This window comes from Lissotriton helveticus, chromosome 3_1 (genome assembly GCF_964261635.1).
Source record: "Lissotriton helveticus chromosome 3_1, aLisHel1.1, whole genome shotgun sequence".
Taxonomy (NCBI): Eukaryota; Metazoa; Chordata; class Amphibia; order Caudata; family Salamandridae; genus Lissotriton; species Lissotriton helveticus.
This window is the reverse complement of record NC_136061.1, coordinates 1484882111-1484895881: the sequence shown is the minus strand read 5'-3', so window position 1 is coordinate 1484895881 and position 13771 is coordinate 1484882111. Positions and strand designations below refer to the sequence as shown.

General features: G+C 48.1%; 1 protein-coding gene across 4 annotated transcripts in view; it reads right to left on the bottom strand.

Moving 5' to 3' along the window:
- The window catches only part of LOC144823532 (uncharacterized), a 1119534-nt gene that overhangs the window by 544334 nt on the left and 561429 nt on the right, over positions 1 to 13771 (bottom strand). For all 4 annotated transcript variants that reach the window (XM_078682128.1, XM_078682127.1, XM_078682126.1 and 1 more), the window contains 2 exons: positions 4129 to 4230; positions 3460 to 3570 (listed from right to left, as the gene is read on the bottom strand). In XM_078682128.1, the coding sequence (XP_078538254.1) occupies positions 3460 to 3570; positions 4129 to 4230 (213 nt within the window). The remainder of the gene's footprint in view (positions 1 to 3459; positions 3571 to 4128; positions 4231 to 13771) is intronic.

The window sequence follows — 13771 nt, the reverse complement described above, 5'->3', positions numbered from 1 at the left end:
AGCCATCAGAGGGTCCAGGCGCTGGGGACGGGAGTCCACCGGGGCCCGGGGAGGCTCTCCATGGCCTGGCTAGGGTTCAGAAGCTGGGACCGGGCCCGGGGCTTGAGCTCCGTCCGGCGGGCCCAGGGGTGCGTGAGCCCCCCGTCCTGCAAACCATCAGAAGGTCCGGCGCTGGGGACAGAGGTCCACCAGGGCCCAGGGAGGCTCTCCCCGGCCTGGCTAGGTCTCGGAAGTGGGGACCGGGCCCGGGGCTTGAGCTCTGTCCGGCAGGCCCCGGGGTGCGTGAGCCCCCCGTCCTGCAAGCCATCAGGGAGTACGGGCGCTGGGTACGGGGGTCTACCAGGTCCCGGGGTGGCTCTCCCCGGCCTGGCTAGGGTTCAGAAGCTGGGACTGGGCCCGGGGTTTGAGCTCCGTCCGTCGGACCCCGTGGTGCGTGAGCCCCCCGTCCTGCAACCCATCAGAGGGTCCGGGCACTGGGGACGGGGGTCCACCGGGTCCCAGGGTGGCTCTCCCCGTCATGGCTAGGGTTCGGAAGCTGGGACCGGCCTGGGGCTTGAGCTCTGTCTGGCAGGCCCCAGGGTGCGTAAGCCCCCCGTCCTACAAGCCATCAGAGGGTCCGGACGCTGGGGACGGGAGGCCACCGGGTCCCGGGGTGGCTCTGCCCGGCCTGGCTAGGGTTCGGAAGCTGGGACTGGGCCCGGGGTTTGAGCTCCGTCCGTCGGGCCCCGTGGTGCGTGAATCAGGAGCCAGTGCAGTTTCTTGAGAAGGGGTGTGATGCGAGTCCTTCTGGGAAGGGAGGGCCTGTGTGACGGTCCATCTGGTGTTTATAGGGAGCCACCTGCAGGCAGATTAATCTGCGTTTACTTGTTTCTTCATGGATCGCTTGTTGTCCAGGATGATACCGAGGATGCTGGCATGGTCAGTTGGGTTTGGTGCTGTGCCGAGCTCCACAGGACCTCCACAGGACCCCATGAGTCATTCCAAGGTGAGATGTTTTTCCCAAAGATGAGGACTTCCGTCTTGTCCGAGTTGAGTTTGAGACGGTTATCTTTCATCCTGTCCGCAACGTTCATCATGCATCTGTGGAAGTTGGTTTTTCTGTTGGAGGGATCTTCGGACAGAGAGAGGATGAGCTCTGTGTCGTTGGCGTAGGAGATAATGTTGAGTTGTTTTTTTGTTTCGGACGCTGTAAGTGGGGGTAGGTTCCAACGGCCAGGACCGCGCGCCGCCGGAGGTACCATACCTTGACAGCCGGTCCCACGGGAGCAGTCTGTGTGGCACCTTAGGGAATTCTCTGGGGTCGCAATACTTCAGCAGGACCAACCGGCCTGCATTCCGATATAACCTACTAAAGAAGGTTGTATACCACACCATAATTTTCTTTTGTGTAGTACTATTTACTGAGGTCCTGAGGAATTGCCACTTGGGCAAGAAACATGTCGACCTGACCAGGGGGTAGTAGTTAACATGCATGGATAAATCCAGGGCATTTATCTCCCCTCCCACTTTTTAATCAAGGGAGTCAACCACGCGAATAAATTACATTGTGGACTGACCCACCTTTTTTACCATTCACCTTTTCACGCCACGACTACACTTCCCCGCCCTCTCACACACATGCACCATATGGCCGGAACAAAAGATCTCCGATAAAGAGCCCCGGTTTCAGGGGCCCGTCAGACATTGCAGCGCCAGTCTGGCGATGAGCAGAACCCATATGATGAAGCATGACACCTAGTTTTCTGGGTGTGTGAGGGTTTTAGTTCCAACAAGGGGATTCCCCCCTTCTTCCAGTACACGCACCCCCTCTTTTCCACTCTTCCCGGGGAACTCTGTACCCTTTATTGTGCTAATAATGTTGAGTTCACATGATCATAGGGTGGCAGCTAGTGGGGTCATGTACGTGTTAAAGAGGGTCAGGCAAACATTTTCCCTGCCTCAAAAACCATCTACTGCACAAATTCATCTTGAGTTTGGTCTTACAAAGCAAGAACTGTGCAGAAGGTCCACTACAATAAAATGCTAGTATAAGATATGGCGAACACAAGATACCCCACTAAGTAGTACACTATGATTGGCTCTTCAAGTGACCAGCTATCGGTTTACTAGAAATATTTGAATGATTCCATCAAACAGGCACATTTGACTTAACTATGGGGCATGAGTGTGCCATACGAATTCGTCAAAAGGGCGACAAACAGAGCTGTAAAGTTTCAATCATGCCCGGAAGACAAAAACAAATCTAGTTCCCGATCACATGCCTGGATGGTAATTAAAAATGACAAGCCTTGATACCGGCACCATACCTAGACAGCCCTTTTCCCAGCACATATAAAGCCAGATTAATGATCTTGCTTTTTGGCAAATTAACAACATTGGATAGTTGACCAACCTGGCACCCTTAGAATGTAGACTTTTTTAAGCAAAAAAGGTGGAATTTATCCATGTGGGTTGCATTTGTTCTAAACTGAACAATCTTCAATTATTGTTATTAAAAAAGCGTTTTAATGACAGAGGTATTTGAACATGCAGAGAAGCAATAATTGGATAGTTTTAACCCAGGGGACCAGCAGCTAAACAGAAAACTGATGACATTTTTGACAATGACTCCCATCTGACATATTCCAAATCTATTTCACCACCACAATTTAATAGTGCTGTCAGGTGAGGGGTTTGATCCAAAGAAGATACAAGGAGCCCCTGCTACTTATATTAGTTCCAAGGACAGGGAAAATTCAATTCTTGAAGAAAAAATCCCTAGGCAACTATTGGTCTATTAATCATACAAGACTATAATTCCCACATGATGTGTAACGACTCAATGTACAACAGTTATCAATAATAAAAAAGATTTAAATTCATACAAAATTATTTAAAAAGACCATAGTTAGTTCTGTATTACTATTTAGTAAAACATATATGGTACAAGAACATCATAGCATAAACACCATTAATGACAATGATAGATGTTTTCAAAATGCTGCATACAAAAAACAAATCTGTATGTCCTATACATATGGTCCATATAGGAAAAGTTATACAATCAATCATACAGTGAACTGTATGTTGTAAAGATAATACAAATCAAATCAATATCCGCTTCAAATTGTTTTTATTTTTAATGAATCAACAAAAAGTTTAAAAATTGTTTTAATAAACCTATTTATATAATCCTATTGTTACATCTGCGTAGTTACACACTGTATCTAGCAGAAGTTGGCATCCCTCCTTTGGTGTTATTTTTGTATGGAGCGACGTGTGTGGTTTGGGTGATTGTGAAGAGTAGTGGGCATTATATGGTTCACCAAAGGATACACTGACGTTTATTGAGTTAAATTAACTGAAACAATAAAAATGATTGATTGATAGATGATTGATTGATTGAATGACCACGTATGAGTGGAGGGCTAGCTGGATAGCTTCTTATTTTTTCTAGGTAGGTGTGCACAATCTGCTTACCTTTTGGACTGATGACTGCTTCTCTTCTTTCACAATCCAAACGACCCACAGCATTGGATTCTCCTTCTGATTTTATGCAGAATGAAACCTCTGATGTGTTAACCACATTACCTGTTATCAGATCACAAGTTTAAGCATACTTTAAAAATATGTAGCATTTAGTCAATATAAAGGTAATACAAAATACGGTGTACATATGCATTACATGTCTATAGAGGCTCTGTACTGGAGTGCTTACGAGCTAAGAGGCTTAAGATGGGCTTTGTGGTGTTCCGGCTCACTTTGAACATGTTTATGAAAAAAGCACCCAGAAAGTGGGCACGCCTAAAGGGAGGTTTGTTTACATTATGAATTCTATTTCAGGGGCAAACAAGAGGGCAAAGTTGGAAGCAAGATGTGATAATGATCAATCTATATTTCTCTGTACTATACAGTACTATATAAGATGGATCACATCAGATTAATACAGATCATATTACTATATTAGATTGAGATGATTGGTCAAAACAAAGACAAGCACCCAAATTCAGAAACATTTGCTGCATATTGAGACTCGAAAGTGAAAGCTCCTAATTCAAATTAGCAACTTTTAATGATTTATTGTTATTATTTAACATGCATATTGGTTAATCTCAGCATTTAAAAGCATCAGCAGGCTTCATCATTTACCTGAGCAGGTACTGATTTCTCCTACCCCTCCTGTGTTATCATAACCCGTCACACTCCGATCTTCTTTCCTCAAACACATGTTTGTATTGGAATACTGAAATTCTGAGGAATAAACCAAAACTGATTTATATTTCTCACAGTAAGGTATGTATGACTTCTTGACACTAGACATTCGAATTTTGTGTTGATCTTTTTATTTTCAACACCTGACATTATTGTAAAGTATGTAACTTTCAGAGTAATACATCATCATAATAATTAAGACAATAGCTTCTATATATAGAGTTCTATACAGTACGAATGCATTTTAAGCAGCGTAAATAACAGATATGTGTAGTGATGCGTGGAGGCTGGTCAAGAAAATGCAGGAACGCACAGAAGCTTGTAGGTTACGAGGAGGCTTTATGTGTCAAGCTGGTACAAGTAGTAATACATGTAAAGAAGACAGAGATCCCACCAGGAGCAGGTGTAGTAATAATAATAAGTTCAGCCCTCCAGCACATCACATTCATCGATGTCATGGGGGAACAAAGAAGGTAAGGTTGTGCGCTAGGAAATATATAAGGAGGGATGCCACATATCTCCCTTCTTCACAAAACAGAAAAACAAACAACTGATGGGTTACACACCCAAAGAAGAACTCCCACGGGAACCACCCAAAGAAGAACTTCCACAGGAAATCTCACAACCATACAGAGTTATGAAGACAAAGACACTGAGGCTCTGACTAAAGACAAACCCTTAACTCAACCGGTTTCGCAAAGAAACCAGCTGAAACATAAAATCACTTAACACACACCAAATGAGTTGGCCAGATTCACCTAATGGAGAACCAAGGTTAAGAGTATCACAACCAAAGAAAATGCCTAAATACACACACACACACGCACACACACCCACACACACACACGCATGCATGCACACACAGTAAATAACAGCCACAACATAATGCTACATGGAAAGCTTGAATATCCTTAACCACTAAAGAAGGACATTTTGCAAGTTCAGGGTGCAACAAAACATGAGACAAACAAACAATTCCTCAACCCCTGAGGGAGGACGATATATAGGCCAGATGCGTCTTATCCAGCAAGGGGGGGTTGGAGGAACGGGGGGTTATCGTAAAACAGAGTATATCAAGTGGCGTCACTAGGGTTGGTGTCACCCGGTGCAGGTAACTCATGGTGTCACCCCCTCATGACTTACCGCATGGATCTCCTCCGCTCCGAGTCCGCCAGTGGACACAGATGGCAAATATATATATGTTCATACAGTTTCTCTTTACGGCGGCATGTGATGAAATCACAGAACCATATTTTCATCTCGTGATTGACGGTCTCTTTCACTTTAAAATCTGGTTCCTCTCTTCTCTTTGTGGGCACTTGAAAGGCGCAGCATGAATGCTCTATTTTCTAACTGGTAACCCCATAACGCCGATTTCACCTCCAACAGACTAGAAACCCAAAAGAGAAATGGCACAGCCAGTGTGTACCCAGAGAAGCAGGGCCCCAACCGAGGGAATGACCAAAATAACAAATCACAAGTCAGCAGAAACACAAATCCACAGCCAAAAGCACAGGGACATAAAAGCTGCCACTGCCAGGATTGACAATAAGGCAGCAGGATGAAGACCGGCCAGCAAAGCAGGCATATTTCAGCCAAAGCAGTTCACTTCATAGTATACATATGAAGTAAACTAACTGTGAAGTGAACCACCTGCAAGTGAAGTGACGAGTTCAAAGAAAGGCCTAGCCTGCTCCCTGCATGGGGAGCAATGAATCATGCAGCCGGCCATGTGCAACTGCAAGCACAATGCACCGCCCGGGTCAGGACTAGCCTAGGAGGATGGAAGGGCGGGGCCGGACAGGGTCTTCTATTTATTTATGCGTTTTTATATAGCGCAGACTTTACCCAAAGGCGTCAGAGCGCTTCACGATAGGAACAGTAATGAAACATGAGGAGAAAATTACAAGTGAACAAATTACAAAAGCAAACGTTAAGTTACAAGAGGCAAAAGTGACAATTGTGAGCAAACAAAATACATGAGGTTGCAAACGGTGCATTACAGGAGGAAAAAGTGACATGTGTGCAGGTTACAAGTGCTTAAAAGATAAACTATGACTGAAGGCAGGTTTTGAATTTTCCAATCCCTGAATGTAAGAGCTTCACATCGACTGTCTGAATGCCAGATGCATTATCTACACGAGTAATTAAACTAATAACAGTGTATAAAAGCAATTTCCAAACGCGTCTTTATTACTACAAGAACACTTTTGTGAAAAATTTGAATAATGAAATACTTGACAAAAAGCACTGTTTCTAACTTATACCTTGCAGTAAGCATGCAATTCCTTAAAGATGGTTCATAATTCATTAAGCAGGTATATTACAAGGATGGTAACCTGAGACCTATATCACTCAAGAATGTCAGCAATGAAAGCAGTAACTCGTTGAGCTTCCTACGTAAAATACAAATCTGTGACCTGGGGGAGGAGCTTCGCGAGCATTCAAGATGGACGCGTGAGCACAGAGCTCCCGAGACCCTTCGCCGCCCTTTGCAGTAATCCTGACTTTATCCTGAATTTGAATATGGGTTTTTGACAACTAGCTCTGGCTGATCCTAATATCCTTCTAAACTTCTGATTCGGATGCCGGGATCCACTTATACGTCGTCCTGGACTTTGCGGCCCACCCCGGGACGAGACCGGGGACTTGGCTACGCTACAGGCCAGAGAGCAGTTGAACAACAACGACTGGAGGGATCTCTCCCTCTGGAGGGTCGCTGCCCAACTTTCGGTTTCGTTTTTCCTGCTCTCGGCTCGGACTGATCGACTAACTGCTCGGGTCTCCACTTGACCCTGTTGGGTTCTTCTGTGCCAGTGAGGTGCCTTCTCATCTTTTGCCTGACTATCCCTCAATATTGGCATATACGCTGGTTTTTGGCTAGTTTCGCCGTCTTTTGCCATATCGCTGCCGGCCATTTTCACCAGGTCGCGCGGGCCCCTTCGGGGTCCGTTCTCCACTATGGCCACCAAAACCGAAGCGGAGAAACGCAAGACTAAGCCGCTACATCGTGGGGGCCAGACCCAGACCAACATTATGGACCACTACTCCCAAGTGAAGGGTTCTCCCAGGGGTGCTGGCCGTACGCCTGATGATCCTAAGGCTGCCTCCGCTGCTACGTCGGAAGTGTCGCTGCAAGATGTCATGGAAGCCATTGACAGTATGAAGGCCTCCATGGGACAACAATATGAGGCTCTTGCCTCCAAAATCGACACAGTGGCAGTGGATGTAACGTTGATTCGAGCGGACCTGGCGAAGACCAACAAGAGGGTCAAGGCGCTGCACCTCAAGACTTCCAGTCTGACGACTGATGTTACCGACATCCAGACCGAGATCGGGAACTTGCGTTCTTCCCATGAGATGGTGACTCGTCGTCTGGAGGACTACGAAAATAGGGCCCGCCGCAATAATGTGCGTATAATTGGGGTCCCGGAAAATCCCAAATCTGCAGCAACCGACCTCCTGGTGGAAGATCTAGTCTCCAATTATCTAGCTCCCGCTGGACTCACTAAATTCTTTGCGGTTGAGTGCGCTCATCGAGTTCCAGGCGGGAAGGCTAAGCCGGGGGCCCCCCCGAGACCTATCGTTGCCAGGCTGTTCCATTTCAGGGACCGAGACGCCATCCTGCAAGCTTCTCGGAAGAAGGGCCCTGTGCAGTTCGAGAATGCCACTGTGGACTTCTACCCAGAATTTACCCCGTTTGTTCAGAAGCAGAGAATGGGATTCCAGGGAGTTAAGAGACGGTTGCGGGACTTGGGCCTCAAGTACGCCATGTTGTTTCCCTCCAGACTTCGTATTGAGTACAGGGAACAAACGTTTTTCTTCGACCGACCGGACAGTGTCAGTGACTGGCTTGACTCTTTGGCAAAAAGGGATGATCGTGCTGAGCACCCCGGCGGCGCCGATGGTGGTTCGCCGGACCAAGAGTGACTTGTGGGACCTGACGTCTGAGCTTTCTAATCTTATCAGCTGAGTTTGAACAATGATTCTTTTGTTTTCCATATTGGTTGGCCTGAGGGTGGCGGGGGTGAAAGGGGACTCTTCCTCCTCCGAGGTTCTTCGTGTAGAATGGGGTTTGAGGGGGCGACAGGCACACTGCGAGTTGGGGTGGCTCTTGAGTCTTATGCAGGGGTGCAGGGTGGGGGGTGTTGTAACGGGTTCGCCTTGGGGGTGGTGGGGGGGGTTTTGTTTTGTTGTTTCTTTACACAGGGCATCAAATTGTTTTTTCTAACTGCTTCGGTCTTGGGGTTCAGTGTGCATGGTGTTTGATCTCTTCTAGGGGATGGGGGGTGGGGAGTTGAGACTCTTATCATGGAATGTTAATGGATTAAGAGACAGGATAAAACGAGGGGTAGTGTTGCAGTTCCTTAGACGCCACTCCCCTGATGTTGTTCTTCTACAGGAAACGCATCTTATAGGGAATACGTGTCGAGCCATGAACAGGCGTGGTTACCACCTAGCCGTTCATTCTGGCTTCACCTCTGGCTCCAGGGGAGTTGGCATTCTTATCCGGTCTTCTCTCCCCTGGAAATAGATACAGTCATACTTGATAATAGGGGGCGTTATGCCGCACTCACGGGTAGATGGGAAGGGAAGACACTGTCTATTCTTACGATATACGTCCCCCGGGCCTACAGGCCTCCACATATGCTGATTTGTGCAGGGTCATCTTGGGACTGCCTGAGGGTCTTCTTATCCTCGGTGGGGACTTTAACTCTGTTGTTTCCGGTACAGCTGATCGCTTTCCTCCCAGGGACCTGCATTAGTCTCATATGTGGCCGAGTGACTTTCTAGATACCTTTGGGCTTATTGATAGTTGGAGATTGATGCACCCATCACGGCTTCAATACACCTTCCACTCTGGGGTACATGGTAGCCTCTCCAGACTGAATTATTTTCTCATGCCGTCTGACCAGGCCACGTCGATCAGCGAGGTCCGCCGTCTTCCCAGGGGTATTTCTGACCATTCCCCATTGTGGCTTCGGTTTGTGGTAGGGGTGGGTAGTGTAGGCAGAATTGCTCCTATCAACCCTTGGTACTTTTGAATCCCCCAAACCCGTTCCGAACTTGTTAAAGCTATGGACCATTACTTCAATGAAAATGTGGGTTCTGTTTCTTCTTCTGTTTCACTGTGGGAGGCCTTCAAAACTGTTATCCGTGGCTGCTCTCTTTCGCTTATTGCTGCTGCCAAAAAAGCAAAGAATGAGGAGCTCGTGCGCCTCAAATCTGAGATAACTGCACTGGAGGGTGACCTTGATACAGGGGTGATACAAAAGGAGATGATGGACGGAGCGTTTGAACAAATCAAACACTCACCCCCAGTCAACTGATCTGGGTTTAATCCATCACCATTCTTTAGTTCACTCAGCCACCCCAGTTCAGACATGGCTATATGCAAATCAGTCTGACCCTGTGCCTCATGGGAACAGTGCAGTCCGAACTGCCAAGCCATGTCTTCCCTGGACCGGAAACAAGCATCCTGGGACCGGTTTCGGATTCATAATCCTCATCAGCCAGGCTATCTTGAATCCAGTGGCCAAGTGAACAAGGGACTCACGTCTGAGCATACCCTGCCACACTTAGGGCGAACAAAGCGATACAAAAGGGGATGATGGACGGAGCGTTTGAACAAATCAAACACTCACCCCCAGTCAACTGATCTGGGTTTAATCCATCACCATTCTTTAGTTCACTCAGCCACCCCAGTTCAGACATGGCTATATGCAAATCAGTCTGACCCTGTGCCTCATGGGAACAGTGCAGCCCGAACTGCCAAGCCATGTCTTCCTGGACCGGAAACAAGCATCCTGGGACCGGTTTCGGATTCATAATCCTCATCAGCCAGGCTATCTTGAATCCAGTGGCCAAGTGAACAAGGGACTCACGTCTGAGCATACCCTGCCACACTTAGGGCGAACAAAGCGATACTAAAGGGGATGATGGACGGAGCGTTTGAACAAATCAAACACTCACCCCCAGTCAACTGATCTGGGTTTAATCCATCACCATTCTTTAGTTCACTCAGCCACCCCAGTTCAGACATGGCTATATGCAAATCAGTCTGACCCTGTGCCTCATGGGAACAGTGCAGCCCGAACTGCCAAGCCATGTCTTCCCTGGACCGGAAACAAGCATCCTGGGACCGGTTTCGGATTCATAATCCTCATCAGCCAGGCTATCTTGAATCCAGTGGCCAAGTGAACAAGGGACCCACGTCTGAGCATACCCTGCCACACTTAGGGCGAACAAAGCGATACAAAAGGGGATGATGGACGGAGCGTTTGAACAAATCAAACACTCACCCCCAGTCAACTGATCTGGGTTTAATCCATCACCATTCTTTAGTTCACTCAGCCACCCCAGTTCAGACATGGCTATATGCAAATCAGTCTGACCCTGTGCCTCATGGGAACAGTGCAGCCCGAACTGCCAAGCCATGTCTTCCCTGGACCGGAAACAAGCATCCTGGGACCGGTTTCGGATTCATAATCCTCATCAGCCAGGCTATCTTGAATCCAGTGGCCAAGTGAACAAGGGACTCACGTCTGAGCATACCCTGCCACACTTAGGGCGAACAAAGCGATACAAAAGGGGATGATGGACGGAGCGTTTGAACAAATCAAACACTCACCCCCAGTCAACTGATCTGGGTTTAATCCATCACCATTCTTTAGTTCACTCAGCCACCCCAGTTCAGACATGGCTATATGCAAATCAGTCTGACCCTGTGCCTCATGGGAACAGTGCAGCCCGAACTGCCAAGCCATGTCTTCCCTGGACCGGAAACAAGCATCCTGGGACCGGTTTCGGATTCATAATCCTCATCAGCCAGGCTATCTTGAATCCAGTGGCCAAGTGAACAAGGGACCCACGTCTGAGCATACCCTGCCACACTTAGGGCGAACAAAGCGATACAAAAGGAGATGATGGACGGAGCGTTTGAACAAATCAAACACTCACCCCCAGTCAACTGATCTGGGTTTAATCCATCACCATTCTTTAGTTCACTCAGCCACCCCAGTTCAGACATGGCTATATGCAAATCAGTCTGACCCTGTGCCTCATGGGAACAGTGCAGCCCGAACTGCCAAGCCATGTCTTCCCTGGACCGGAAACAAGCATCCTGGGACCGGTTTCGGATTCATAATCCTCATCAGCCAGGCTATCTTGAATCGAGTGGCCAAGTGAACAAGGGACTCACGTCTGAGCATACCCTGCCACACTTAGGACGAACAAAGCGATACAAAAGGGGATGATGGACGGAGCGTTTGAACAAATCAAACACTCACCCCCAGTCAACTGATCTGGGTTTAATCCATCACCATTCTTTAGTTCACTCAGCCACCCCAGTTCAGACATGGCTATATGCAAATCAGTCTGACCCTGTGCCTCATGGGAACAGTGCAGCCCGAACTGCCAAGCCATGTCTTCCCTGGACCGGAAACAAGCATCCTGGGACCGGTTTCGGATTCATAATCCTCATCAGCCAGGCTATCTTGAATCCAGTGGCCAAGTGAACAAGGGACTCACGTCTGAGCATACCCTGCCACACTTAGGGCGAACAAAGCGATACAAAAGGGGATGATGGACGGAGCGTTTGAACAAATCAAACACTCACCCCCAGTCAACTGATCTGGGTTTAATCCATCACCATTCTTTAGTTCACTCAGCCACCCCAGTTCAGACATGGCTATATGCAAATCAGTCTGACCCTGTGCCTCATGGGAACAGTGCAGCCCGAACTGCCAAGCCATGTCTTCCCTGGACCGGAAACAAGCATCCTGGGACCGGTTTCGGATTCATAATCCTCATCAGCCAGGCTATCTTGAATCCAGTGGCCAAGTGAACAAGGGACTCACGTCTGAGCATACCCTGCCACACTTAGGGCGAACAAAGCGATACTAAAGGGGATGATGGACGGAGCGTTTGAACAAATCAAACACTCACCCCCAGTCAACTGATCTGGGTTTAATCCATCACCATTCTTTAGTTCACTTAGCCACCCCAGTTCAGACATGGCTATATGCAAATCAGTCTGACCCTGTGCCTCATGGGAACAGTGCAGCCCGAACTGCCAAGCCATGTCTTCCCTGGACCGGAAACAAGCATCCTGGGACCGGTTTCGGATTCATAATCCTCATCAGCCAGGCTATCTTGAATCCAGTGGCCAAGTGAACAAGGGACTCACGTCTGAGCATACCCTGCCAAACTTAGGGCGAACAAAGCGATACAAAAGGGGATGATGGACGGAGCGTTTGAACAAATCAAACACTCACCCCCAGTCAACTGATCTGGGTTTAATCCATCACCATTCTTTAGTTCACTCAGCCACCCCAGTTCAGACATGGCTATATGCAAATCAGTCTGACCCTGTGCCTCATGGGAACAGTGCAGCCCGAACTGCCAAGCCATGTCTTCCCTGGACCGGAAACAAGCATCCTGGGACCGGTTTCGGAGTCCCAGGCTCTCCACACCACTGGAGTCAAGCTATCCAGGCTGATGAAGGCTGATAGCCAGAAACCGGTCCTTGGATGCTTGATTCCGGTCTGGGAAAGACATGGCTTGGTAGTTCGGACTGGACTGTTCCCATGAGGCACAGGGTCAGAGCTGATTTGCATATAGCCAGTGTCTAACCCAGGGTGGTGTGGAGTGCAAAAAAATGATGGATTTAGGCCCAGATCCTTGTACTGGGGTGAATGTATGACATTGTTCTACATTCTGTCCATCAACTGTGTTTTTTGCAATTTTCACCCCGAGTGGGCTGGGTATGCTCAGACGTGAGTCCCAGGCTCTCCACACCACTGGAGTCAAGCTATCCAGGCTGATGAAGGCTGATAGCCAGAAACCGGTCCTTGGATGCTTGATTCCGGTCCGGGAAAGACATGGCTTGGTAGTTCGGACTGGACTGTTCCCATGAGGCAGAGGGTCAGAGCTGATTTGCATATAGCCAGTGTCTAACCCAGGGTGGTGTGGAGTGCAAAAAAACGATGGATTTAGGCCCAGATCCTTGTACTGGGGTGAATGTATGACATTGTTCTACATTCTGTCCATCAACTGTGTTTTTTGCAATTTTCACCCCGAGTGGGCTGGGTATGCTCAGACGTGAGTCCCAGGCTCTCCACACCACTGGAGTCAAGCTATCCAGGCTGATGAAGGCTGATAGCCAGAAACCGGTCCTTGGATGCTTGATTCCGGTCTGGGAAAGACATGGCTTGGTAGTTCGGACTGGACTGTTCCCATGAGGCACAGGGTCAGAGCTGATTTGCATATAGCCAGTGTCTAACCCAGGGTGTGTGGAGTGCAAAAAAACGATGGATTTAGGCCCAGATCCTTGTACTGGGGTGAATGTATGACATTGTTCTACATTCTGTCCATCAACTGTGTTTTTTGCTTGATACAGGGGTGACACGCCCAAAACTTAATTCACTCAGCCTGAAACAGGCCGACTATCGAGCTGTTGTTACTGATGCTGCGAAGGTGATGAGCAGAGAGCAGCAGGGCAGGCTGTATGATGTTGGTGACAAGACTGGTAAATTGATTGCGTGGTTGGACAAGAAAGAAAGAGTGAATCGTGTTGTCC